This window comes from Blennius ocellaris (assembly GCF_963422515.1).
Source record: "Blennius ocellaris genome assembly, chromosome: 5".
NCBI lineage: Eukaryota > Metazoa > Chordata > Actinopteri > Blenniiformes > Blenniidae > Blennius > Blennius ocellaris.
The window spans coordinates 23195159-23221975 of NC_137654.1; the positions used below are offsets into that span (position 1 = coordinate 23195159).

Genomic DNA, 26817 nt, shown 5'->3' on the forward strand with positions numbered 1-26817 from the left:
CAATACTTTCCACTATGCCATTACTCCACCTATAGGTGAAAAGTGTAGTGACTGCACAGTTCCTTAGTGAGTTTAAATATTTTAATCAAACACTTGCCTCTTATCTTCAATGCTATGAAACTGTAAAAATAGTGGTATTCGTCTTCCTTGTGTGTCTGGTTTTTACTTCAACATTTCCATTAGGACACATTCTCTCTCTTGCTGCGAGCTTTTTCACTTTATGGATGCCAAACAATCCCAAATCCAGATAAAGCTGTACATGCTTCTGGCTGTAATTTGCAGTAAAGTGTCCGCTGTTACCCTGAGCACTGCATTGGATGTTCAGAAACAGTATGTGGGAGAGCTTCAGATGGCCTCTTTCACTACTTTAGTTGATAAACTCTTATCTCTTTGAAGCAGATGGATTCCCTTCATGTCATATACACACGAGCTGTACAGTGTTATTGGTGCTTTCCTCGCTCCTGATGCTCATCTGCACTGGGCGTGTTATTATGAGTTTTACAACACACCGGTGAGGGCACACTTTGCGGTCAAAATAACTTCTGATCCGCCTGAAAATGACAACGCTGGTGAATCCAATATGAAGTTATAATGATGACTGGCTCTAAAGGAAGAACATTTTATGTTGGCTTCACTCTGAAAGGTTGGTATTTAAATTTGCTGTGACATAATTTGAGATTTACTCAGTAAGGTTAGTCTGAATAAATGCATTTTTAATTTTTTTTTGCATCAATGTTTAAATCAAATGGTTATTAGACAATAGTCTTTGAGAATAGGATCACTTCTGCCAGCAGCATTTCTTGAAGTGTTGTGTTGCAGAGTAATTTCTTATTATGCAGTATTATTAATACTTTTGTCTTAACTGCAGGATGCGATCCAGTTTAGGCTTAGCTCTATTCCTCCTGTTGGCTACAACTAGCGCACTCTGTAGCGGAAAGGTCTGCCTCTGTTCGGCCCCCCGGCATGCTGGACTACTCCTCAACTGCACCTCTCTGAACCTCATGGAGCTGCCTCATCTGCCCCCAGACACCACCGAGCTCAATGTGCAGGACAACCAGCTGACCTCTGTGGCGCCAGGCCGGTTCGACAGGTTGGTTGGCTTGAAAAAGGTCTCCCTGTCTGAGAACCCTTTCCACTGTGACTGCCGGATCCAATACTTGAGGAACTGGTTGTTGAAGAACAAGGCTATTGTCACAAAGGAGCCTGTGTGTGTCAGCCCTACCTCTGTGGCCCACAAACTCATCACTGAACTGAGTGACGACTTCTTTTCTTCCTGTGCTTCGGCAAAATGCACTGATGGGACCTACAACCTCATGCTGGGAGTGATGCTCTGCGGCCTCATTGTTCTGCTTCTGTGGAGCTTGACACTGGCCAGAAAGTCCACTTTCACTTTGTACATAGACAAGAGACACTCTGGATTCGGGGCGGACTCTTTGCGCTCGCTGAAGCCCATACACAGGAGGAGGCTACACACGGGACTGTCGGACAATAGTTCAGACTTGGATTCTGCAGTTTTCTATGAGGATCTAGAAAGGCCACTTCTGAACATGGATTTACTGCCTCAGGTGCTGGATGTGTTGCACAAGAAACACAACATAAAGATAAAGGCTACATGAGGGACTTCTGTCCACCACACTGGAAATGACAAACACTACAAGAGGCAAACAAAGCAGTGCAAGAAAGTATATTTTTGAAAATAAAGTGTTTTTTATGCTAACTTACAACAGACTTTGCATGTTATCTGTGTATCTGTGTGTGTGTGTGTGTGTGTGTGTGTGTGTGTGCTAGGCTAACAGTTTTTAATGTAATTTCTGTTGAATAATAACACAATAAATGTAGATAAATCACAAAAAAATTACCTATCATATGATAAATGTTTCTTGAAAGGACCGTTTCAAATAGAAAGAATTCCACACAAATGGTTTGTGCAACTATTCATTGTATTTTTGTAGGGTATTTGCAATGAGTGTCGTTTTACAGATGTCAGGGTAAGCGATTATGATGTTTCTAAGAACACCACGTTCTGGTGCATAAAGAGGAATTTCTAAATGATATTCAACATGATATGGCAGGAAGATATGTTTAATATTTAACAAGAATGAAAGTCTCTGATCTGTGCAAATACTGGTCGAGTCTCTCACAACAAGACAAACCGCAGACAGACAGTACTATCAAGGAACAATATTGCACATCGAACAGTTGTTTTACAGTACACACATTACTCTCATGGTCATGCATAGATTTTCAAGGATAAACAGGTAAACAAATGACCGAAAATGCAATAATAAAAGTCACCTTGAGGAAAAAGATCAGACGCTGCTGGAATCTGTTCCTTAAAAAGGAACCACCAGTGGCTTGTTGTAATAAATATGGGATGGTATAATGATTTGTAACAATCTAGAACATTACTGCCATCTAAAAAAATACTGAGTCGGGTCAAATAAGGCAAAGTTTTTTTTTTTACAAGGTTCCTTAAAGAAATAAGGTAAATAAAGACTATCACAAAACAATATAAAAGCGCAGATGATAGTAACAGTTACAAGTTTCAGATCTTCTAAGGTTTCTCTTTAAGTTTGAAATATTAAAAGAGGACGTGTATTTTGTCAATGCCCTGTCAGTTGGTAAAAGTCCACAGTGTTAGGCTCCTACAGCTTCATGCATTAAGTGGTCACCCCAGGTTAATGCCCCGACTCGCCCCTGCTTGGACCTCCTTGACCAGCTTGAACCCGTCAGCTCTACTGAGGCACAAACTTTTCCTGCTGAAAGATGAGGTCGACAGCTTCTGCCACATCCTGCACGATGTGGCCCGGCTCCACCAGCGCGGGGTCGAACCTGAAGTCCCGGTGACCGTGGAACACAGTCTCCTTGATGCAGTGGTTCGCGTCGGTTGGCACTTCTGCTTTGGGATTGTAGACCCCTGTGCAGACCAGGACAGACTTACAGGACGTCGCAGATGGCAAAGCTAACTCGCTTTCCCAGAGGCTGTCCATCTCCTCCTCCCTTGGCACGGCCGTGGTGGATCCAGTGGCAGCCACCATCTTGGCCACGGCTTTGGGGTTCTTCCTCGCAACTTTCTCCTCCAGGTAGCGGTTGTAGAGATTGGCGCCGTAGATATCAGTCATGAGGTTATCACTAAATAAAGCACAAAAGATCAATAATTATGCATCAAAATAGACAGTCGATTTTATTAACACTGCACAGTGAGGAAAAGGCACATGTTCTACCTGTACCTGGGATTTATTGATACTTTGGCTTCCTTCCATAATGCAAGTTAGGTGATTGCATTCAGAGCAAGTGTGTGTGTGTGTGTGTGTGTGTGTGTGTGTGTGTGTGTGTGTGTGTGTGTGTGTGTGTGTGTGTGTGTGTGTGTGTGTGGTGTGCATGCATTCATGTGTTATCCCTGTGTTGGACTAGTGATGCGTCTAAGATGTGTCCCGCTCTTCACCCAGTGTCCGCTGAGAGGCTCCAGCCCTCCCTGTGACCCCAACCTGAACTAAGCAGGTATAGAAAATGGCTGGATGTGTCACAATGAAGTGAATGCCACAGCTCGTCCCCATGATAGTGATCAAAGAAAATGTACAAAAGATGTAAAAGCAGAACGAAAGCAGACACGCAACAACAACTAAAATGTTGAAGTGAAACATGCAAGTCCTGAATAGTTTATGCTTATTTGCACTGATGTATGCAGTTTAAAGGGAAGAGTTCTGCTTTGTCACACTCATTTTCTCATCACATCACAGGACGTGCTTATTCTTTCTATGTTCCTCAATTACTGACAGGGATGCTGTGATTACATTTACCTTGTTTCTGACAATCACTAATCACTGAATTTGTAATACAGATATCTGACCAGGTGTCTCACCCTATAGCATAAAGAGAGGTGACGGGAAGTTTCCATTCTCTCTGCATGGCCTGGCTCCTGATGAGGTACTCTGCAAAATGGTAGGTCAACTCGCTGGGTTTCCCCATGAGAGCCTCGTACTTCAGGTCTTTGCCTGTTATCTTCTTATAGATGTTCTCCAGGCACACGAGAAACGTCCCGTGACCAAACCTAAGACAAAAAGGGGGTCGCAATAAACAAAGAAGTCTGAGTTCAGGGATCCTGAAACACTTCAAAGACAAAAAGAAAAAGAAAACTTTTTAAAGTTTTGTTAAAAGGCTACCGTGGAGAATGTGCCTCAGCCATCCACATGAGGTCCATGTTGCAGGCCAGAAGAGGAAGGTGACTCGTCTTTTGGCTTTGATGTACACTGTTGAGGTTACCGTCGGTCAACAAAATGTCAGTTATCAGCTGCAGATTGGTCTCCCATCGAACTGGCTCCCCAAACAAAACCACGGCTGTGTGAGGATTCATAAAAGACACAATATCCAAGCTTGTGAGATAGCGATAGGACCAAATGCTCAAAACTCATCAAAGTAGCAGTTGGCAAGGGAACGCAAAGATTCACTGCATAGAAATGTTTTAACATATAAAATGGTAAATAGTCTTACCTTCAACCTTGGGCAGGGTGATGACAGGATTGGACTGGAATGAAGAAAAAGACACTAAATATGGGTTTTAGTTTTATTAACAGTGGGTTACATTGATGTTTTTGTTTTTTCAGTGCTTCAATATCTCACCGGTAGTTTGGGCCTCCTGTTGTGATCCACCATGTCCAGTAAAGGGTATGATTCCCTCAGCATATCAACACTGACAACATTATTAAAGCCCAGACTGAAGGCAGAGTGTCAAGGATGAATAAAGTTGTTTGAGTCAATTCATCTTCTGTACACAATCCATTTTAGGGCTCGGGACACTTGATTCCATCTGATTGTGGAGGAAAAAGGTAAGGTACACCCAGGAGAGGTTCTACTCAGGGAAAACCCACACATAGAGAAAATGCAAATCCACACAAAAATGCCCAAGTCTTCTTGCTAAATAGTGAGACTGCCAACCACTGCATCTCTGTGTTGATATATTATAACATATGTATTAATCTCTTCCTCGCTGTGATTTAAGTTGTAACCTCGTGATTTAGATCTAACACCTAGGGCTTAGCAGTACTTCTCCTGTTATTTAAATCCAAGTTTAAATGTGATATTAAGATAAATTGCAATATTTGAGGATACTTTTTTGCAATTTCCAGAACGGGTCCCTGTCCTGACACCAGGACACACTTGTCATGGAACTTCTTGAACATCCTCAGGGGGCTGTGGGACATGATGACTTGGTCTTGTGTAATCTGGAAATAGCACAAGTGTTAGGAAAGGTTAATTGCAGAGGAGTCTGCCCCACGTCAATCAATCCAGTGTGTTTTTTGTCCCGACGTATGTTTTAACTGAGCCTAAATGTGGCAAGAATTTATAACTCACAGGCACTCCCAGGATGTGAGCGAGCTGGTCTGCTTTTGTTTGTCTGAGGCAATTCCCTGCATTTGTGACAAAAACAACTGGCACCACAAATTGTCCCTGAGAGTCGACCAACTTCTCAAACGCTTTCTTTGCTGCAGGGATTGGCATCCTTCCACGGACCAGCACGCCATCAATGTCAAACAACAGCCCAAAGCTCGGCTGTGGCTGGAGGAGGGAAGACAGAGCTATCAGCCAAAATACATGAAACAAGTCAACAAGTGCATTTAGTTGTTGGGGTGTGGAATAAAACAGGCATTAAAACAAAGCCAGTTGACTAGAAATAAACATTTAAATTGTAATTTTATATATTAGTTATTACTATTATTAGTTGGGGCACTGTGATTTATCATTTCTCTATTGGCGCATTTCCTTAGTAGTTTATGTGTGTGTTTACAACATATAATGTGGTAAAATAAACAGTAAATAGGAGACAGAATTGGCGCTTGATGACAATAACAATGGCCAACAACAGGGGGTCCTACTGGTGACACAGCAGTACATACTTAGCAGAATATAAGTAATCCTAGAGCTCTCAACACGTCAGTGGAGGGTTTCTATAAGCTTGTTTTTCTCTGCGATTGGGGCTGATCGGCACATAGAAAACAGGGTGTATCGGAGCTCGTTCTCGTGAGAGAAACACAAGTGATCTGCTGTCAGATCCCCTGCCGTTTCCTCCGTGTGAGCATCAAACAGCTGCAAACACCAAAACCCAAATAGAAGAATAACGGATACAAACTAGAGGATCTCTTTGGTAAACATGTAAACAGTCTATTGTCCGGCAGCTGCGACCGTACCTTGCTATTTGACTGAGTTCCGCAAAGCCCGCACCGAGAACCGACAATCCCAGCTTTTCGCCCGGCTTGACGGTTACTCAGGGTATACAGGCCCCGGTAAAACGACAGAAGTCCCCTCATCTCCTCTACTTATCACAAAAACAAACAAAAAAATTAATAAAACAACAAACGTGGATACAGGACGAGCCCCGTGTGAAACATGAGCCGGCTCGCACCGGCCGCGCGCTGCTTGGCTGGCTGGCTGCTGCTGCTCGGATTGGGTTTTTTTTTCTTTTTTTCTTTCTTCCTCAGCTCTTTTCTTGTCCGTAATTTGACTGGGCGAGAGCAAAATGACGCCATGTGAGAAGTAGGAGGGTCTCTTGCTGCATCTCCGCCGGAAGGAGCTGCATCTGCACTGCAACCCCCGCTGCCATTTTAGACTCCGAGGTGGAGCTTTAACCATTTCTCCTGCGGATCGCCACGACCTGGCTGCGATCGTGGGGATTTCCCGATCAGATCGCGAAATGGACCGCGCATCCGCACCCAAAGATCAATAAATATCCAGATTTAAGCCTTTAATTTTGCCCAGACGTCATGATTTGCACACAAAGCCAGCCCATCGATGTCACATGCTGCAGTCATGCCCCGTCCTCCACTGCAGGGCACCAGCAAGGAAATCTTGTTTAAAAAGCTATTAAAACTTCAACAGGTTTGCATATTACCCGAGGATAATGTGGAGATCCATAAGTGCAATCTGCAGAAAAACGCTGATATGCCATATGTCCATCTCAACCCTTTAGATTTATTAAAACGACTCATGACTTGACTTTGTGGGTTATAATGATCAGGGTTTTTCAATCAGTTTAGTTGGACATCAACAAGGAAAACATACCAGAAATGTTCAAACCAATGAAACCAGACATGTTCTCCCCGTGCTCCTCCAGCTTTATTGATAGTTTAAAATTACATTTCTATTTTCTAGGACTTCAGTTGCACTTTCCTTCCGACTTAAAAACTGAGTACAAGCAAATGGTATTTATACAGTAGTCTAAGTGATATTGTACAAAAATAACATTTTGATTTCAGTGAAAACATTTTTTTTCATTCCCAAATAACTCCAAATTCTGCTGTTCTGACAACTGTTGTTGATGTTAAATTTTGCCAAGGTAAAAAAAAATAAAAATAAAACAGAAAAAGAAATCCAAAGCCATTTTAAAAGGAAAAGTCTACCTTGGTCTAGCAAGTGATATTTAAATTGTAAACAGATTGCTATAAAAGAGCATGATTTATTTAATACCTCCAAAATTTTTATATCTTAGTAATATAACATGTAGTTTGTTATCGCCCACTTAGCTGCGTGTAGGGGCTGAAATGCATGTTATGAACTGTTTCCTTGTCATACTCTCTTGGCCAACTCTTATCCCACTAAAAAAAAAACAAAAAAAAAAACAAACCAAAATGACCACATATGGAAGTTTGGTTTCCATTTACTCCCTTCTTCTGCCTCATTTTACCGAGACACACTTTCACAAGCTCAGAGGTCCTATAGATTCCCATATGTTTAGTCCCATTTATTCGTCTCTGATCACCAGTGGCTTGGAAAGGGGGGTTCTTTAACAAAGCATTATACATAACACCGCTACCAAACTAAAACATTTTTGTATTGAATGCAGAAAGATTTTTTTTCACCCCTTTCATTGTATTACATGTCGAGAGGCTCACTGGCGTGGGACTAGCCTCTGTTAGCCAACCTTTGGCCAGTGAAGAGGATTCAGAGAAAATAATACAACCAACCATCAATCTGAAAAAAAGGAGGGGCAACAGAGGGCACTGATTATGCGGTGGCTTCAATGGTGCACTCTTTTGCCAGGTGGCCCGCCTTCCCGCAGTTGTAGCAGTTAGTCTCACTGGCTTTACTGCAGTGCACAGCGACGTGACCAATCTCACCACACCTGGAAGAGACGACAAAGAGGTCAGAAAAATAGACCCGGAAATCCCAAAACAAAAATTGATTAAAAAAAAAAAGAAAAGAAAAAAAAACACACGCATTGTTGGTAATGCAGGCCAGAAAGTAAATACCTACCTGTAACATTTCACCTTATCGCAAAGCTTCTGGATGTGACCGAACCCGCCGCAGGAGTAGCACTTCTGCTCGTTGGCGTGGTCGCAGTCACGGGCCATGTGGCCGGCTTTGCCGCAGGTGTAGCAGAGCTGCTCCCTCTCCTTCTTGGGCTCCTTGCAGTCCCGGGAAATGTGGCCACTTCTGTGGCAGTTGTAGCATGCTAAACCCCCATCAACAACAACAACAAATCGTTCATTAAAACCTGCCCACAAGGACAATGCTCAAATTACCAGTGGAGAAATGCGCATCGAAAAAGAGGTTCTCACCATCCTCAGTTTGGTCACAGTCCCTGGCCATGTGTCCCTGGTCTCCACACCGATAGCAGAACAGCTCTACAATTCAACAGAAATGTATAAAGATGAAAAAAGTCTATGCATCCATCAAAAAAGGCTACTTTAATCCACTACTAATCACAAACCGCTACAAGTGGACAGAATATATTAATGGGAAAAAAGACAATAATAAATGCATTGACATAAATGTGTCATGTAATGATTTGTTACGTTTTTTGATATTGATGTGATCAAACTGATTTAGTACCCTTAGCTCGTCCTCGACCCCTGCCGCGTCCACGTGAACCGCTGCCACTGGGACAATTCTTGACCCAGTGACCAGAGCGGCCACATCCAAAGCAATCACTGCTCATATCCATCTCCTAAACAAAAGAAAAAACAGAATATACAATATTACTGACATTATGTTGGCAATAAAAAAATTAAAAGGAATAAAAGCAATTGTCACCATCACTGGAACTAAATCAAGTTTCCAAACGTGTTAATATTTTGTGCACCATTGAAAACTATGATCACATTCGTCTCAAGCAGGACAGAGATACCAGCTTATTTTTTCCAGGCGTAAAACATGGTTTCTTGTTCAACAATTAAGCAGCTTAGTATAATGCGAAAACCTAAAAGCATTAACAGCACATTACTCTTGTCACCGATAGCAAAATCTGTCTAACCGACTGACAATCACACCTACATAATGCGCTTTGGCTCCACGAGGACACAGTTTATGACACATCGAGTGCCTGTTGATGAACAATTGACTGCATTCGCGTGTCTGAGCTCCTCCAGTCAAGTGAAACTTCTCACAAACTGTAATCATATCTTGTTTATTGTTGAGAAACATTCACGACATACCTAAGATATTACTAGAGTTCAGTTGAGTCCAACACCTTTACAGCAAAACCAAGTCTAGCATATTTAACTAAAAGAGAGAGGGGGGGGTCTAATCTATTATCAGACAGGGGTACAATTTACAAAACTGGCCAATCAGGCTACAATTAACTACTCAGCTAACTTACACTGCTTCCCCAGTGAGATCATGATGTGATCACCAAAGGTCAACCTTCAGTTTTCTGAGTGCTGAAGACATCAAGCCAAGAAAAAGTTAATGAGTAATCCAGTTTCTTGGTCCAAGTATCATACACATCGTCGACTCCTCATACAAGTACTTTTATACCAATGAATACATTTAGTAGATTTAGACTCTTGTTTAAGTCAAAATTTTCAATTTCTTACATTAAAAAAATTAATAGAGTTCAACTTTAAAACCTTGATATTCAGGTAACATACTGACACTAAATTTCAAGTTTAAGCATGTAAAAATAAATTAGTGGGCAAACAAATATGTCGAGCTTACTGTAATTCAACACGTCCGGTTGGGTTTGGGTTTTTTTTTTTAACTAACAATTAAAAGACTATGAGATTTGAGCCAAAGATCGAAGTCGGTTACTTTTACATCATTTCAACAAACATTTCTTTGTTTAAATTTGTTTGCTCGACTTAAGAAGCACATCCTATACAAAATAGGCCCATTTTGAGTTTCTTCCATTTACTTGAAAGGATTTATTTCATCACCGTCTAACAGACCGCATTTCCCCAGGAGCCACATGGGTGCTTTTTTCCCCCGCAGAGATTTGTTTGTTTGATCCGGCGTGCGGATGTTGAAATTGCCCTGCGTGTCTGGTCGAAAGTGCTGCTGACCATAGAGATGACCATGAGAGCACGCCGTGGATTGTATGCTAACTCGGGAGGCTAGCGTCAGAGGACAGCACGTCGCATCGTGTAGTGTTGCCCCAACATCTGCACATAAAATCAACAAACCCGCGGCCTAGTCGCGATTAAACACACCGGAACTCGCTCTACAAACTGTCGGCGATCCGCCCGTACCGAAAGCGTTTTCCAGATTGTTCCGATTCCGACGTGTTTTAGAGCAAGCACGGGCAGAAATCAAATGCCAAAGGTTGAAGCGACGCTAGCTGGCCTAGTCACGTTGATTTTCCTGCGTACTCGCGAGACACCGCCGTTGCTGGCTAGCACATGCTAACGAACCACCTCACGACCACGACCAGCAAGCTCGCTTCGGTCGACGATCAACCGCTTTACAACCGTAACAAACTGGCGAGCCGGTCCTTGGGGCGATAAATGGACGCGGTACTTGGATTTCGCCCGACATTTGAGTGATTATATCGTATAAACAAAATTTCCCGCGCAGGACGCAAACTGCAGGGTCGTTGTGACAAGCTAGCGCTAGCAGGCCGGACCGAGATCCCGATGCACCGTTAGTTAAGCCAAATATCAGCACGCATTGACAAAAGAACCGGCATCAAATCTTCTATTTACCGCGTGTGTCGCTCTCAACGCGTCGTGACTCCAACAGTAACACTCAAACGACGTTTTTTGGTTAAATGCATTTTAATGCCCCTTTTATTGCTTACCTTGTTCGGTATCTAGCTCTGTCAGTGTTTACGCCTCCTTCTTTGCGCTACATGCGGTGTGAGCAGGAGTTCCTGAATTGTCATTCACAGGATCCAGTAAGAAAGACGCGCTACCATTGGCTACTCGCTCTGGAAGCAACCAATCACACACGAGGATGTCTGGACACCGCCTCTATAAATAAGCCAATCGTAGACAAGGAAGGTCGTTTTTCCCTTAATCGACTCGCTTTATTTTGCACTTTTACTATTCCTGCCTTCTAAATAACTACTAATAAATATATTGGAGGGTGTAAATTTTCAACAGCAGACACACTGACAATTTTAAATTTTAGTTTTCACTTTAATGTAATCATTAGTTTATTTGAAAACTTGCTTCACACAAATTTGCATATCAACGCTCCATATGAAGAGCCAGGATCTATTCCTCCATATCATTTTCTTGCAATCTATTAAATTCACATATCTTTATAATTCATAAATGTTCAACTAAAAACGGATGGACGTATAATAGTAAGAGTACTGTGGTGATGTTTACAATAAGATCTGATTATGATATGATGTGATATACCAAGAAGTACAACTATATTGAAGTTATGTTCATCTAACATATTTCACTATAATATAAAATATAGGATACATTAAATGGTTCACAGTCAAGTAATAAGACCAGAATTAAGATAGGAAAAAAATAATATGTAAGCAAAGCAAAATGTGTCCCTCAGTGTCATCAACAGTTTCCCACTTTCGTTTCATGGTTTGTTTGTTTTATGTGTTTTGTTTTTCTTTTTTTGGAATACAAAACCAATAACAGATTTGATTTTCAGCAGACTTTTGTGGATCTTGAGCAGAAAAAAAAATGTATGCACTGTGCAGAGAAACATAGACCATGCCTTCAAGCAAACATTTCACAAGCATATACACTTAATTGCATAACATTCATTGTGGAACAAGTCTTGACTGCATCATATTTTGAAATGAGGAGGACTGATAGAGACACAATCTCTGGAAGCTGGAGGCATCTCAGCTAACTGGCCTGAGTGCTCTGCCAGATCAATAAGTGGGAAAGATGCATTCATCTCACTCTTAAGGTGGTTTGACTGTTAAGCTCTGAGATAGCAGTTTCTGTTTACCAAGGTCTTCCTTTTGTGGATCACATTCTTTATGGAAAGGCAGGTAAGATGCTCACAACCTGTGATACTTAGTTCTGATTTGGATACAATTATATATAGTAATGTGCTGTTAGGGAATCCTGGTGGTGCTGTCACATGAAGGGTGGGGTACCTTAAAAACATCCACAATGACAAAGCCCTGCCCTCATCTTCACAGAAACACAGTTTGGTATTTCTGTTATTTGTCTGTTGTCTATCAGACCAGATCATTTTCTCTAAGGCAGACCAAAATCTAAAGTTAAATTTTTAGTATGACTACAGAGTTTGGCTTTAAACTGGAATGAGGCTTAAATGTCTGCTTTTGATGTCTAAGTAAAATTGTGTCTGCTGCTTCATGGAAACAATGTGTGCTGGACACATGAAGACATTTTGACCAGGATGCTGATAAGACTTTCTTCTCAGACTGTGTCAGCTCCAGCTTCAAGGACCTATGGACCGTCTGTGATCGGGGTGCTTCAGGGGACCCAGACCAGGCAGTTACAGCGATGGTGAACACATGGTGAGTACAGAGGTTATGCTTTACATTGATACTGTTATAGGGCCAAGATGGGGAAGAGTAAGGTGTCAAGCTGGCTTTTAATACTTGAAAGAATAATGAACTTCGGTAAATATTTTTGACTGAAATATTTCAAAGATGTTATTGTCTTTTGAATGAGATATTCAAAGGTAAAAGGAACAACTGTGGTCTGGACAGTGGTGTGTGTGTGTGTGTGTGTGTGTGTGTGTGTGTGTGTGTGTGTGTGTGTGTGTGTGTGTGTGTGTGTGTGTGTGTGTGTGTGTGTGTGTGTGTGTGTGTGTGTGTGTGTGTGTGTGAGTGAGTGTATTTAGACAAATGGTTACAAATTAAAATTAGAAAGATGGTAATCCATGAAGCCATTTACAGAAAATTTAAAAAATATTTTCATATTAATTCTGAATGAAACTGGTTTTGGATTAGTTTTGGTAGAAATGTCAAAAGGTCCAAGCGAGAGAGCATCTTTCCTAAGCTCATCAGGACGGTTCACTCGTTCATTGCACGGTTCATACTAGTCATACTATTGGGCTTCATGCACACTTTTGTCTGATTTTGATACATATTTGGCTCTCGTACTCCAAATATTTTTTTTTAAATGCAATATTGAGAATTTTACTGTATTGCTAATAATGCTTTTTTAAATAATATTAATCATGCTAGTTTATTGTGATTTGCTTAGCTATTCATTGTGTTCCAAAATATCAATCAAGGCATATACACCTTTAACACAAGTCCTCAATCTTGAGCTCATAAAGCACATGGATAAGTGTAATATTTACAATGAACAGATGTTAAAATATAGTACATACTAGTGAAAATGAAATGACAATATAATCAATATTTCTAAATAATCAAAACCCAGATATCACACTAGTGGAATATACATATATTGGTGGAATATTTAAGCTAGAATGATTCTGATCCAAGGCTGCATGGTGGTGCAGCGGTTTGCACCCTTTCCTCACAGTGGGAAGATCTAGGTTCAAATACTGGCTGGGCCTCACTGTGTGTTTGTAGGTTCTTATGTGTGCATCGGTTTCCTCCCACAGTCCAATAACAAGCATGCAGAGTTAATTGGTGACTCTAAATGGCCCCTGGGTGTGAATGGGGGTGTGTGTTTGTCCTGTGATGGACTGGTGACCGATCCAGGGTGTACCCTGCCTTCGCACATAGCTGGGGTCAAGCAGTGTGGAAGATGGATAATTCTGATCCAAATCTTTGTATTCACTAATCCGCTTTTCCATCCTCCATTAGTCACTTCTTAATAATTCTTCTCAGTGATCATTCCCAGATAAAATGGCTCCCTTGGAAAACCAATCAATTATAGTAGTGGAGATATATAAACGAGAAAATGTTTACAAAATCCAATTTTGGTGAAAAGAGCTTTGAAGAGAAAGATTAATTGACATTGTTGCAGTGTCGCCATGCTTCCAGGTGATGGCGCACTTGGTTTTAAGACGGACTCCTCTGAACCGGTAGTGAGTCAAATCGTTTGCTTTTCAAGAGACACTACCATTTTCAAACCAAATCTGACTTGAAAACAATTTCACTTTTGTGCACAGTAAGTCACTTTTGCGAGTAGAAACCTCTTATCGCAGTCAGAAATGCGAGGGGAGACCACAGAAGTTGACTTTAAAGTGTCCCCGGGTCTGAGAGCTTTATCCTCTGGAGGTGTGATTAAAGAAATCAAAAGTGTGTTTGTGCAGTAAAAGAGCCTGTGTGTGTGTGTGCGGAGTGGGAGGGCTCTGGGCCCGTGCTGCTCGTTACGCAGTGTGACTGATGCCTGCAACTCTTGTTATGACTGCGAGGTCCTGTTTCAATCAGCGGCGTCAGACGGCCGCACGACACCGACCCGGACCGCTTCACCTTCCCCTGGATAAAGTAAATAATATCGATCCGGTGGAGCGCGGAGAAACTGGGACATTAGCGGGATTATAATCCGGGGTCCGGGGACTCTCGGAGGAATCCTCCTCTCCGTCGTGTCACTTTCAGGGATTTTTTTTCTCGCCTTCACGGCGGCTCGGAAATCTTTTTTTCTCTCTCTCGCTCTTTTTTTTTACATTTCCTTCTTCCCTTCTGTGTTATTTTGACTGCTTGGTTAAAAAAGGAAAAGGAAAAAAAGAGCCGCCTGTGACCTTCACGTCCGTTTTAATGCAACTTTTAACGGTTCCGGAGACCGTTCGAAGCGACTTTATCGGGGCTGGACTTTCTGTTTTTCCTCCTCTCCGTTTTTCTTTGAATGCGTTGCAGATATGATGATGTCACCGACGCCACTTTTTCCTGAAGTTATGGCGGAGCACAACTTTTTTAACTTCTCTTGGTGAGCATGTCCAGGCTATCTCCCCGGCTCTTTAAGCAGCATTTTGCTATCCCTATGTCTCTCTCTCTCGCTCTCTCTTGTGTGTGTGTGTGTGTGTGTGTGTGTGTGTGTCGTTCGTGAACACGGAGGCTCGTGAAAGACGCTTTTCTCGTTAAAAAGCCACGGGGGGAGAAAAAAAAGCACCGTTTGAAAGCAGGCGGAGTTGAATGGAGGATATTGGGGAGAGAAAAGCAGCTAAAAATGATAGTGTCCGCTTCTGTGGGCCTCCGGGTAAATTCTCAGTCATAACTGGATCTACAAGGCCTTGTTAAAAAAAAGAAGCACGTAGCACCTACTGCACCCGTTTAACTAGCCTGTTTTTTTTATATTATTATACTATCACTTAGGAAAAAAGGCAGTAACATAATGCTCACCTGCTGCATTGAACTCATGTCTGACTTTTGCACAAACTTTTAGTTTGCAGGCTGTCTGTGTTTTCTTTCTTTCTTTCTTTTTTTTAATGTTTTATTGTTTGACTCTGCACATTAAATTACAGACTTGAGATTCCTCTCTCTTGTTTTCTAACTGGATCACAGCTAGAAGACCCACAGTGCTCTGGATGTCCAGCTTCTCTGTCCTCCAGACAAACCAGTATGTCTGCTGTGACAGCTCACCTCTCCACTGTAAATCATCTCTGCAGCCTGCTTGCTTGCAGACCTTCTTTTTGAGGATTGCACAGTGAAAGTGTGCATGCCAAATGTGTTGAGTAAGAATGAGTAAAACAAAAACATTTCAAGTCTAGCAACAATTTATGTTGAGGGGGGAAAAAAAAAATCCCATGCTCTTTTTTTTCCATTGTGCGGTATTTTTCAAGTTATTCTGGTCCTTTGTTTGTTATTCAAATGGGCCGTGCATGGAAATATTCGTACTCTGTGCAGTATGTGGGTGAGTTTGTGTTAGTACTCTGTTGTTGTCTGACCGTGCAGACAATACATTCTGTTGAAAGCATACCCTAAATAACACAACTGACCTCTGGGGTGGTCGGAGATTCTCCAGGTCTGACTGGATTAGTTTGTCCACATAGTTGCACTGCTTGCTTCAAAAGGGAAAGTTAAAGTCTATTTATAAATGGGGAGGAGATTGGTTTTAACACACACACACATGAAAATCCTACATTGTCACTATATCTTGAGCTTGTCCTATTTTGAGTTGCAGATTGCCTCTGTAACACTTTCAAAATAATGACTTTCCCTAATGGTGCCATAATCCAAGAAGCTTGGCTTAGAGACTTAGTAAAAAAAAAAGTAGGTTTTTGTTTAGCTACTTATTATTACTGCCACTAGTTGTAACAAGCATGCATTTTAGACACAAAGCTGTTTTCTTACGAATAAAACTTTAAATATTTAACATCACAAGGAAGAGTGTTTGATCATTTGCACAGAAAATGGCAGTAGCACGACACCTATTTCCCCAAACATACCAACCTTTTCCCCCAAACATATGTATTTTTGTGTTTTGCAGGTTGACATTGAGAGTCTGCACACCAGTGATAACTTTGAATAGAACAACAGGATCAAGTTATGTGTTTTTATCTTTTTTTTCCCCCAGACCATCGAAAACACCCGTCTTTAACAATGGAGCACCTTCAGGGAGCGTGGAAGACCCTGAGCAACGGCTTTGGCATGAAGGACTCTGCGTTTGAGGGGCCCTGCCTTTCCCCGACCATGGTCCAGGGCTTCTCCTGCCAGCGTCGCTCCTCCGATGACAGCAAGATGCCCGACTCCAAGACGAGCAGCACTATCCGGGTCTACCTCCCAAACCAGCAACGCACTGTGGTGAGTTCTGTTCGATAGTGCAACGGCTGTCACAACTTTGGATTGGGAATCGGCAAATCATCCAAACGTAAATCTTCGATACCACTTCATCCGATTCAGGGCCGCAGGCGACAAGAGCTGATCACGGCTTACTGTGCGTGAAGTCAGGCTACACCTTGGATGAGTTGAGAGTCCATCACAGGGCAAACACAGAGAGACGGGCAACTCAAACACTCATACTGAGTGGCATTTTAAAGAGACTAGTTACATTAAAAATGCAGGTTTTTAAACCAGACTGCATGGAGAGAAAACCCACACACTCTTAGCAAATAATGTTTACTTTAATGTAGACTTTAATGGGTTTTTTTTTAAACTCGTTTTTAAAAACTTTTTTTGCCCCATCAGGTAAACGTGAGACCTGGAATGACTCTTCACAACTGCCTGATTAAAGCGTTGAAGGTGCGAGGTCTGCTGCCTCAGTGCTGCGCCGTCTTCAGACTGCATCCGGGACAGAGGAGGTGAGCACGGGACCGATGTGGATTTGTGCCCACCACCAATAAATGCAGATCACTTTTTTTTTTTTTTTTTTCCTAAATCACACCCCTACCTGTTACACTTGTTCAGTTATTTATCCAATCATGTATATGCTTCATCAGTAAAAAGTTCCGGATGGACTGGAATACGGACCCGACCTCGCTGATCGGGGAGGAGCTGCTGGTGGAGGTTTTAGATCACGTTCCTCTGACGACGCATAACTTTGTGAGTCCTTTGACAGCGTCCTCAACATTTGCCGCGAGAGTCACTGCCTTGAAGACTAAACGCACATTTGTCCTTTTTGGTCTGCAGGTTCGAAAAACATACCTGAAACTCGCGTTTTGTGACATTTGCCAGAAGTTTCTTCTGAATGGTTTCCGTTGCCAAACGTGTGGTTACAAATTCCATGAGCATTGTAGCACCAAAGTTCCCACGATGTGTGTGGACTGGAGCAATATCAGACAACTCCTGTAAGTATATGATGGGGGGAAATATTCAGGGGGACAAATGATTCTTTTCTCACAACATATTTATTTTTTGCACATTACATTTAGAGTAATATCAGGAATTACTCAGTTGTAACATTTTTAAGATTTCCTTTTTTAAATTATGATCAAGAGATAATTTGCTGTTGCTACAGATTAGCTATTATTATTTTTCTGCTTATATTTATACATAGAGAAAGTGTTTTTGCATAAGACCCAATATCTTTGGATATACCTTTGCATGCAGGCTGCAGGAGTGACAGTAGTCATTCGAAGAGTCATTTCACGAACAGTGAAGAGTCAGCTGGCATTTCATTAAGCACTTACACTTTCCCATGAACTGTACACTGCCAGTTATTCACACTCCGATTCTATCCTAAGGTTGTGTCCGACACCCGGTGAGAGCAGCGCCCCGTCCCTGCCACCGCTGACGTCCCGGCGAATGAGGGAGTCCTTAACACGGTTTCCAAGGTGACGTTTCCACAATCCATAACCTGAGTATTAAAGAATATAAACTAGATCAACACCACAGAAGCACATAAGCCATCTGCTGCTATCCTATAGGATATTTTTTTGTTGTTGTTTTGTTTTGCTGAGTTCAAGTCGTATTGTGTCAGACAAGTAAAAGCAGAATAAACAAAGTAACTATTGTTGATATTCTGTGATTTATAATACATGTATTAAATGTGCTTTCTTTGCTCATGAAACACTCAACAAGCATAAAATCTTGTATTGTTGCAGGATGAGGTTTTTCTTTTCTCCTGTTTTTGTGGCTGCACATCTTGACATGTTCCCACCACCTGTAGATGTGTCTTTTGAGTTGTATAAAACTATTTATATCATCCCAAACTGCTCTTATACCACATGCACAGATCAGTGCGACGCCACAAAGCAAAACAAGGAGAAGCTTTATTTCTTTCTTCATTGGTGAACTAAAATTAGAAGGTTTTGGGTGGTTGTACTATAAATAGACCTTGAGATATGTGGTATTTGCTGTGCTTGACTGTAGCACAACAGTAGTAATGTTCTAATATCTACAGGACTTTAATCTTAATGAAATAAAACCCTGTTTTTAATGACGTCCTCAGCTTTATGGCGGCTTACCGGGCCAGGGCCTGATGTAACGAGGTGTGAAAAGGGTCTGTTGTTTCAGCAGCACTTAAAATGGTTAAAAAGCACTCTGAGCTGCCAAATTAGCGCTCACAAAGTATTGAGTTGTTCCATGTCGTGCATTCGCAGAAACGCTCTTTTGAAACGTAGTTTTTGCAATGCCAAAAGGGGAATTGTTCTCAAGCAGTGTGTAGGTGTGATATAATATGATCTCTTGTTTGTACACGTCACGTAGCACAGTTTCCTCTGTCCCCATTTTAACCAGCAGCTACAGTTGAGTACAGTTCGTCCTCACACGGGAAGAAGACGAAGACATTTGACTGAATGCAGTATAACTCTGTATGTCCGGTTGAATCATTGTGAATGGTTTAATTTGTTAAAAATGCACGTTATGCTTGTAATATCTCAATTCAGATCAGCATTTGGGTTGTTTGGAGATTAACATATTTGGCTGGTGAGCTTTGCACACTTCAACCTACCAATACTGTTTTTGGCCAACATCAAGAGCAAAATAACCCAGTTGTCAAGTTTGCCAAAAATGGCACAAGGGGACGGCCACAAATAAGATTAACCAGCAGCTCCGTCTCCACTTTTATTCTGTTTTCTTCATTTTACACACTAAAGTGTGCTTTAGTTGTGTGTTGTGGTATTGGAACAAAAGATGCCCAACTGTGGAAAGTGAGAGAAAAAGACAGAAATGAAACGAGAAAACCCCTCCACACAGTAGTACACAGCACCGCACCCACAATGGCCTAATTTCTCAAGAAGTTACAGGACTCAACTTTTGTCTCTGGTAAAGCGATCAGTGTTTTTCCGTATTTTGTAGCAAAATAAAAATGTGTAATTGTTTCTCTTTTTCTTTTTTTTTTTTGCCCTCACAGCTCGGCCCACCGATATTCCACCCCTCATGCCTTCAACTACATGACGTCGTATCCACCCACAGGCGGCGGCCTTTCCCAGAGGCAGCGCTCCACCTCCACACCCAATGTCCACATGGTTAGCACCACCCTGCCTGTAGACAGCAGCATGATCGAGGTAACTACACACCATATGGGCCCCTTGGGGGCTCCTGCAGGTTTTGAGCGGCCGCTCCTAAAATATCTCTTGCCCGAGAGTGTTCTTGGCCCTCCTATGTTCATCTCAGGCATTCCAACTATCTTTCGTTTTGCCTTTTTCTACCTCTTTATCTACCTGGACAGAGCGAAGCCTGTTTTTCTAATTCCCCTGATAGCATCTGTCTGTGTGGTTTTCAATATGTGCGACATCTAATTTCCCCCCCTGTTCAGTTCCAGTTTCTGCCACTTGTTGCGTAATCACCTCACAAGATGTTTTTTTTTTTTGTTTGCATGCTTTGTAGACATCTTGCCCTTATTTTCTGTCCAGGTAGAAACTTGTTCATCACTTTTGTCGTTGTTCTTTCCTCACTTTCCTTTACTCTGTCCCTTTCCCTCCTGTCTCCTTTACTGCCCTGTTGTTGTGTACCCTACTGGGGAGTAGCTAGACTGCCTGAATACCTCTGCCAGCTCCTGGTGCCATAGATTCTGGCTGAAGAGGAAAGTAGGTATTGTGCACTTCTCCCAGTCTTTTGTTGAGGCCTCACCTGAGAGACCAGAAAAGGTTAGAAAAGAAGAGTGTCTGTGTGCAGTCTGAATGGCATGCCTTTCAAACGGGCTATCTGCAGTCATATCTCAGCACTTTACTTTACATGACGAGTGACGGCTCAGCTCGGAGATATTAGTTTGAGCGAGCTAACCAAACTTTGTGTTCTGTTTCTTTAGGATGCGATGCGCGATCATGACTCAGGTAAGTGTCTGCATTCGATTAACCTCATGTTGCATCACTTCTCCTCCCCCACCTTCAGTGCACATTTCCTCTTTATATTGATGCTTTTAGATCATTCTGACTGATTTAAAAATGTGTGGAGAAAAAAAAGTGACGTTTAAGCTGAGCTAAATCTTTAACCCCGTTATCACTGGGAGGATTTGGCACATGTGTTCCTTTTAATCACAACTCCTAGATTGATTTTGGAACCCCAAAAGAATTTAGAAACTAATGACAAACAATATGCCACACATCTGTATAACGAGCTCCACTTTACCTTAAAAAACCCACTAATATTGAAAGTTGAAAACGCCTTTAAAAAGGGGGACAGGAGCAGAAATCCAGTCAGTGTAGTTGTAAGACGGTTACACATCTTCACTGTCAGTCTATTAGTTTTATATTTCACTACAGGCATGCATCATTATATGCCTCCTGATGGCTTAAAAAAAAAACCAAGCCTGGATTTAGACACAGCTAAAATTGCCTTCTCCTTCGGTTTTGTGTTCCCGAAGCGGGGAGTTCTCCCAACCAGAGCCCTACGGGCTGGTCCCAATCCAAAGCCCCTGCACCTGCCCAGCGAGAGAGGGCCACATCTTTCAACACTCAGGAGAAAAATAAAATTGTAAGTTTGGCATTTTCATTTACATGCACTAAATATCTTCTCAGCCCCCTTGTGTGGCCTGCACTGTGAGATCCCAGCCGTGTGTGTAGTTTGTGTGTCAGCAGTCGCATCTTTGTGATTTCGGTTCATTCAGAGGCCTCGGGACAAGCGTGACTCGAATTACTACTGGGAGATCGAGGCCAGCGAGGTTTACCTGAACTCCCGCATCGGTTCAGGCTCTTTTGGAACTGTATACAAAGGAAAATGGCATGGTAGGAATGCTTCACAGATGGGGCAGGGTTCTGTCAGGTGTAACACTTTCACATGTTTTTCCCACACTTTGAAATGTTCACACTACGTCATGTGACACCGACGGTGGTGTCACATGACGTAGTAATGATGTGGAATTCCTCTCCATGGGAGCGCTGTGAGTTTTCATGGCTTCGTGGAGGCTAATCCTCGAGTATTTTTGCTGTAGGTGACGTTGCAGTGAAGATTTTAAAGGTGACTGACCCGACGCCCGAGCAGTTTCAGGCATTCAGAAATGAAGTCGCAGTCCTGAGGTGAGGAAATGTGTTTATTTCATGTATTGGCAGCGTTCTTGGTTCATCATTACTAACATTTATCTTATCTGTGCTCTGCTGATTTCCTCTCCCCGTCTGTTTGTCGGGTCGCAGGAAAACTCGACATGTCAACATCCTGTTGTTCATGGGCTACATGACGAAGGACAACCTGGCTATTGTCACCCAGTGGTGTGAGGGGAGCAGCCTCTACAAACACATCCATGTTCTGGAGACTAATTTCAAGATGATCCAGCTCATAGATATCGCCAGGCAGACAGCTCAGGGCATGGAGTACGTCGCGAACAGTGGCGCTTCCCTTAAAAGCTACATTAAAAAGATAACTAACTTCATCTAACCTTTGTTCCCTTTTTTTTTTTTTTTAGCTATCTGCATGCAAAGAACATCATTCATCGTGACATGAAGTCCAACAGTATCCTTTCTACTAGTGTTACAATAGAAGCAATTGCTTACACTATCACTGTTAAACAGTGGCATTTGACTCCCCTCGATATTTCGTTATGATTCCTTGACAGTGGCGCAGACATTTTCTTGCATGAAGGACTGACGGTGAAAATAGGGGACTTTGGTCTTGCTACAGTGAAGGCCAGGTGGAGCGGCTCTCATCAGGTGGAGCAGCCGTCCGGATCAATCCTTTGGATGGTCAGTAAAATGTCTTAAACCTCCAAACAGCAGTGAAACACATCTTATAAACACCCAGTGTGCATCAAAAGCTTTTTCAATGCTGTGCAGTGATCAAATAGATAAAGAGGTGTGACAAGCAAGTGCCTTCAGTCAGTGAGGAAGAACGTAGCGTCATTCTTTAACCTCAGTAATACACGTAGCTCTATTGAAACACTTTTTAGTGGTAAAGAGAATTTTTTCAAAATATGAATTGCTCTTGTGTTTGTTGTATGTGGACAGGCTCCCGAGGTTATCCGGATGCAGGATAACAATCCGTACAGTTTCCAGTCCGATGTCTATTCCTATGGAATTGTTCTCTTTGAGCTCATGACGGGAGAGTTGCCATACTCCCAGACGGCAATAAGAGATCAGGTAAAGAGCATTTCACATCTCACACCGTTTCTCAATCGCAACCAATAATCTGCCACTTCCTTTTTCACACCGTGGAAGTGAGATAGTGTACCCACAAGTCTGCTTCTTTCACACGAGATATAATGATCATAAAAAAAAGGAGTCATAAATTATTTACAATAAACAAAAAAAACATCTTGGTCAGTAAATAACTTCAGTGTAGCCACCAAAATCCTTATGACACTTTTCTACAAATGGCATCAAATGTAAGTGTTGGCATCAATATCTTGATGGCTGAAAGGCTTCTAAGAGTATTTTACTGCACAAAAATCCCCAAGGATGCTTTGAAACTTCATGTGAAATGATTTCTGTGGGTTTGCTCATGTATGCATCCCAATTACACTGAAGCTTCCGCTGGGATGCATGGGTCAGCATAGATGAACCATCGACACAGAAATCAATGTCCACCTACACGAACAGCAGGTTTATGAGCTTGTTTAAAATTCAAACTTCCACATTTGCAAGCAGGCACAAACAGAGAAGCTGCAGCAACGCGGTGTTTCCCCAAAGGGGATTGATAACATGATTAGTCATTCGTGTTTGTCAGATGCAGTGCAGAGGTGAGATATTCGGATTCCCCTTTATCTTCAACACACTTAACGGTTTCTGGCCAGAGATGTCTTGTGTTAATTCTGAAGATTTGGGTGTGTGTTCTACCATTTCTTTTTTTTTTTTTTTTGGGGGGGGGGGGGGGGTTGTATTCTTTTTAGTTTTTATTATATGACACCTTGAATCACATATTCAGAAATGTGTCTGAGCTCAGGTCATCAACCTGGGCCTGAAGTTGGTAGAAAGTTCGAAGGGGGTTGTGGCACTGGCCTAAGGCCCACCGTGGAACAGAGGCGGACGCTATGGAGCCCAAGTCCTAATTTTAGCCGCAGTAACTCAACCCTGTATGTGTGAGAGAAGTGGTGCATACGTGTGTCTCCAGTTCATTTCCCAAGTTTGCGAGTTCTGGCCCGGGCCCGGACCTCCACTGAGTTCACTTTGTTGTGTTTGTGTTCAGACTTCAGTTCTGGGTAAAGCCTGCCTAAAAGTATTGTTACGATCTTCTGCTTCACTCAACTCTCCTTGACACCGTAAAATGACTTTGCACTCAGCTGATTTGGCAAGCACATAGAGTACTCCTATCATCGCTCTCTCTGCTGCATCATGTACTTGCGCTCTTCACAATAGCGCCAGTGTCTGAGATCTCTGTCACCTCAGACCTGTACGCCATATTTATAATATCGCTAATAGATTTTAGATTTGGGATTGATGCTGCAAGTTGCTGACTGATTGACGGAGTTTTAAGCTGTGATTACAGTTGCACTCTTCTCTCTCAGATTATCTTCATGGTGGGGAGAGGATACTTGTCCCCAGACCTCAGCAAGCTCTACAAGAACTGCCCCAAAGCCATGAAAAGGCTGGTGGCTGACTGCATCAAGAAGTTGAAGGACGAGAGGCCCCTCTTTCCTCAGGTGAGCCACTCTTTGTGCCAACTGTACACTGTCACCATAGGAGAGTTTCATTCCACTATTATTTAAGCAACAAATATCACCATAATGATATTAGGTTTTAGTTGATACTGCATTACTTGATAGAGCTACAATTTGTATCATGTAATCTACACGTAAAAGTGCAAGTTCTTCAAGTTATCAAGGCTTGATAACAATAAAAGTTTACTTTTGTTTACAAGTTGTTGTCCACAATCACCACATGTTTACCTGCATACACAGCAGAGTTTGTTCTTCAACTTCAAACACAGCAACAATATTACTATAACACTAACCTTCCCTGTTCATACAACTCACTCTGTGGCGCAAAATCCTCAGGAGGATGTCGGTGAAGATAGCTAATTAGGTTTGTGCGATCCTCCTCCATGCGGGTTCCATTTTTTAAGGGTTACAGTGTCTTACTGTCATTATTGGCTATATTTATAATCGAAACTAACAGGACAAGGGGGGAGAAGCAGCACTAAAGAAACAAAGATACTGTATATCTGAGCTCATAAAGGGCTCTACACATAGTGTCTTCAAGTGGATCATTTAAGATGACGATTGTCCTTGAACCTTGTATCGTGTGACCGTGATCATACCCAACACACCAATAACTTCTCTTTTCTGTGGTTTTAGATCTTGTCCTCCATCGAGCTTCTCCAGCATGCCCTACCGAAGATAAACCGCAGTGCCTCAGAACCGTCCCTGCACCGAGTCGCTCACACCGAGGACATCAACACCTGTACCCTGACGTCCACCAGGCTGCCCGTTTTCTAGAGCCTCGGGCCGCGACACCCCTCCCCACCCCCACCCCCACTCCTTACGCCCGTCCTCCTCAGAATATACAAAATACTCCAAACGTTCAGTGTTCCCAAATTCTCTGCATACTGATGCTAATATAGACCAACAGATGCACATGCAATCATACGTATCCCCATGCTAATTAATAAAATGTGAGAGGAGAGAACAGAGAGAGGCGCATCCGAGATGGATTCGGGCAAGGGCTTGAGTGGCCATGCATTACCTTTGGATGGACACATGAAGATGCGTCGGCGATGCCTTACCCGACACGTATTGAGAAGTATGCAGAGGCCTTGTGTGGGCATTCGTCTCTGTCTAAGTTGTAAATATATGCACGCATGCCTACCTAAGACAATGAATGGACGTTGAAGGAAGCGTCGGAGAGACGAATGCGCCTCTGGATTTGTGTTCTGTGACGTGAAGTGCGGCCTCCGATCAGGCCGTCCTGGTTTCTGGTGAAGAAGACTTCTTGAACTTGCCTGCCTTAGGAGGAAACAAAGCCTGGATGAAGATCCTGCACAGCTTCACCTCTCCCCGTCATCACAGAGCCGGTGGATGTAGTCCATTTAGTTGCACAGTAGTAGTTGATTTTGCATCGTCTTAAATGATAAAGGGGTAGACATGGGGATTTTTTTTTTTTTCTTGTTTAATTTTTTTTGGGTAACTTTGGATGAATTGTAGCCTGTCAGACAGTGAGCGTAAGGGATGATGGAAATCTGCACATTTGCGCAAAAGCAGTGATTCTATGACTAAAGTGATCTGTAACATATCAGCACATTCTTATCCGTCCTCTCCATCGACAGGTCAGCGTGAGCTGGACATTTTGGCAGTTGTCTTAAATATTTAAAATGATTTGGAGACTGATTTCTTTTTTTGTTTTTTTGTTTATCATGTCACTCTCAAGAGGTAAATTTTTTTTTATTGTGAACTTGGTGAGAAAGTTGTCTATTCGATATTTTAATAAAATTAAGTTAAATTTCTCTGCCAAACTATTGGTCACGTTTCTTTTTTTCTTTTCTTCACACGGTAAAAGACAAGTACAAGTCAACACGCTCACACTTAATGGAGGTTAGTGATGTGGCTTGCTAACAAAGTAAAATCCCACACATGTGCAAGACTTTGTGGCAGAGTGTGATGTTTGCAGTAGCATTGGCAACGTGGTGTAACCTCACTGGGGATCCAGTCCAGACACGCCATCATGGGAATCCACCATTGGCTGATGCCCGGGAGGGCTACATTGCCACTGGCAAGCTCAGTGGAACAACAATCATCCAGCAAGGGAGGGACCTGTGGTGGAAAGAGAGAAGACAGTTATATTTTGTTTTAGTGTAAACATCCAGCGTGCAGTTCCTGCAGGGCAGGACCACTTCGTTTCATTTTAGGCCCATGTGCAGATTTACTGTAAATATGGGAATATTTGCTGTTATCCACGAATGGAAACAGGTGTTTATTTTGTTTGTGGCTTTCTGAAGTGAAGGCAAAACATGACATGTCACGGAAGCATTTTTGAGTTCTTGTTATTTCAGTC

General features: G+C 42.3%; 4 protein-coding genes across 8 annotated transcripts; 2 read left to right on the forward strand and 2 right to left on the reverse strand.

Annotated features, from left to right (window-relative positions):
• Positions 1–502: 502 nt before the first annotated feature.
• On the forward strand, positions 503–1643 carry gp9 (glycoprotein IX platelet). The gene is made up of 2 exons (XM_080497383.1): positions 503–643; positions 869–1643. The coding sequence occupies exon 2, from the start codon at positions 870–872 to the stop codon at positions 1614–1616; it is 747 nt and encodes a 248-aa protein (XP_080353509.1). The 5' UTR covers positions 503–643; position 869; the 3' UTR covers positions 1617–1643.
• A 303-nt stretch (positions 1644–1946) lies between these two features.
• LOC308129944 (haloacid dehalogenase-like hydrolase domain-containing 5) lies at positions 1947–6567 on the reverse strand. Its single transcript, XM_080496081.1, has 9 exons — positions 6401–6567; positions 6186–6310; positions 5353–5556; positions 5110–5222; positions 4621–4714; positions 4492–4525; positions 4164–4338; positions 3863–4051; positions 1947–3132 (listed from the first exon to the last, which is right to left on the reverse strand). Exons 1-9 carry the CDS (start codon positions 6522–6524, stop codon positions 2736–2738), a joined length of 1455 nt encoding a protein of 484 aa, XP_080352207.1. The 5' UTR covers positions 6525–6567; the 3' UTR covers positions 1947–2735.
• A 521-nt stretch (positions 6568–7088) lies between these two features.
• cnbpa (CCHC-type zinc finger, nucleic acid binding protein a) lies at positions 7089–11077 on the reverse strand. 3 transcript variants are annotated; one of them, XM_080497307.1, is made up of 5 exons: positions 11009–11077; positions 8827–8941; positions 8553–8618; positions 8248–8446; positions 7089–8116 (listed from the first exon to the last, which is right to left on the reverse strand). In XM_080497307.1, exons 2-5 carry the CDS (start codon positions 8936–8938, stop codon positions 7999–8001), a joined length of 495 nt encoding a protein of 164 aa, XP_080353433.1. In that variant the 5' UTR covers positions 8939–8941; positions 11009–11077; the 3' UTR covers positions 7089–7998. The 3 variants fall into 3 exon arrangements, with proteins under 3 accessions (XP_080353433.1, XP_080353431.1, XP_080353432.1); XM_080497305.1 differs by having other exon boundaries at positions 8248–8458; XM_080497306.1 differs by lacking the exon at positions 11009–11077 and adding an exon at positions 10914–10934 and having other exon boundaries at positions 8248–8458.
• A 3414-nt stretch (positions 11078–14491) lies between these two features.
• Positions 14492–26278, forward strand: raf1a (Raf-1 proto-oncogene, serine/threonine kinase a). Of its 3 annotated transcripts, none has more exons than XM_080496414.1 (18): positions 14492–15011; positions 16599–16825; positions 17210–17322; positions 17461–17563; positions 17651–17808; positions 18205–18294; positions 19815–19968; positions 20431–20550; positions 20712–20736; positions 21267–21376; positions 21510–21627; positions 21834–21918; positions 22033–22209; positions 22302–22348; positions 22460–22578; positions 22840–22971; positions 24336–24470; positions 25125–26278. In XM_080496414.1, the coding sequence occupies exons 2-18, from the start codon at positions 16625–16627 to the stop codon at positions 25263–25265; spliced, it is 2028 nt and encodes a 675-aa protein (XP_080352540.1). In that variant the 5' UTR covers positions 14492–15011; positions 16599–16624; the 3' UTR covers positions 25266–26278. The 3 variants fall into 3 exon arrangements, with proteins under 3 accessions (XP_080352540.1, XP_080352541.1, XP_080352542.1); XM_080496415.1 differs by having other exon boundaries at positions 20431–20490; XM_080496416.1 differs by lacking the exon at positions 20431–20550.
• Positions 26279–26817: the final 539 nt, after the last annotated feature.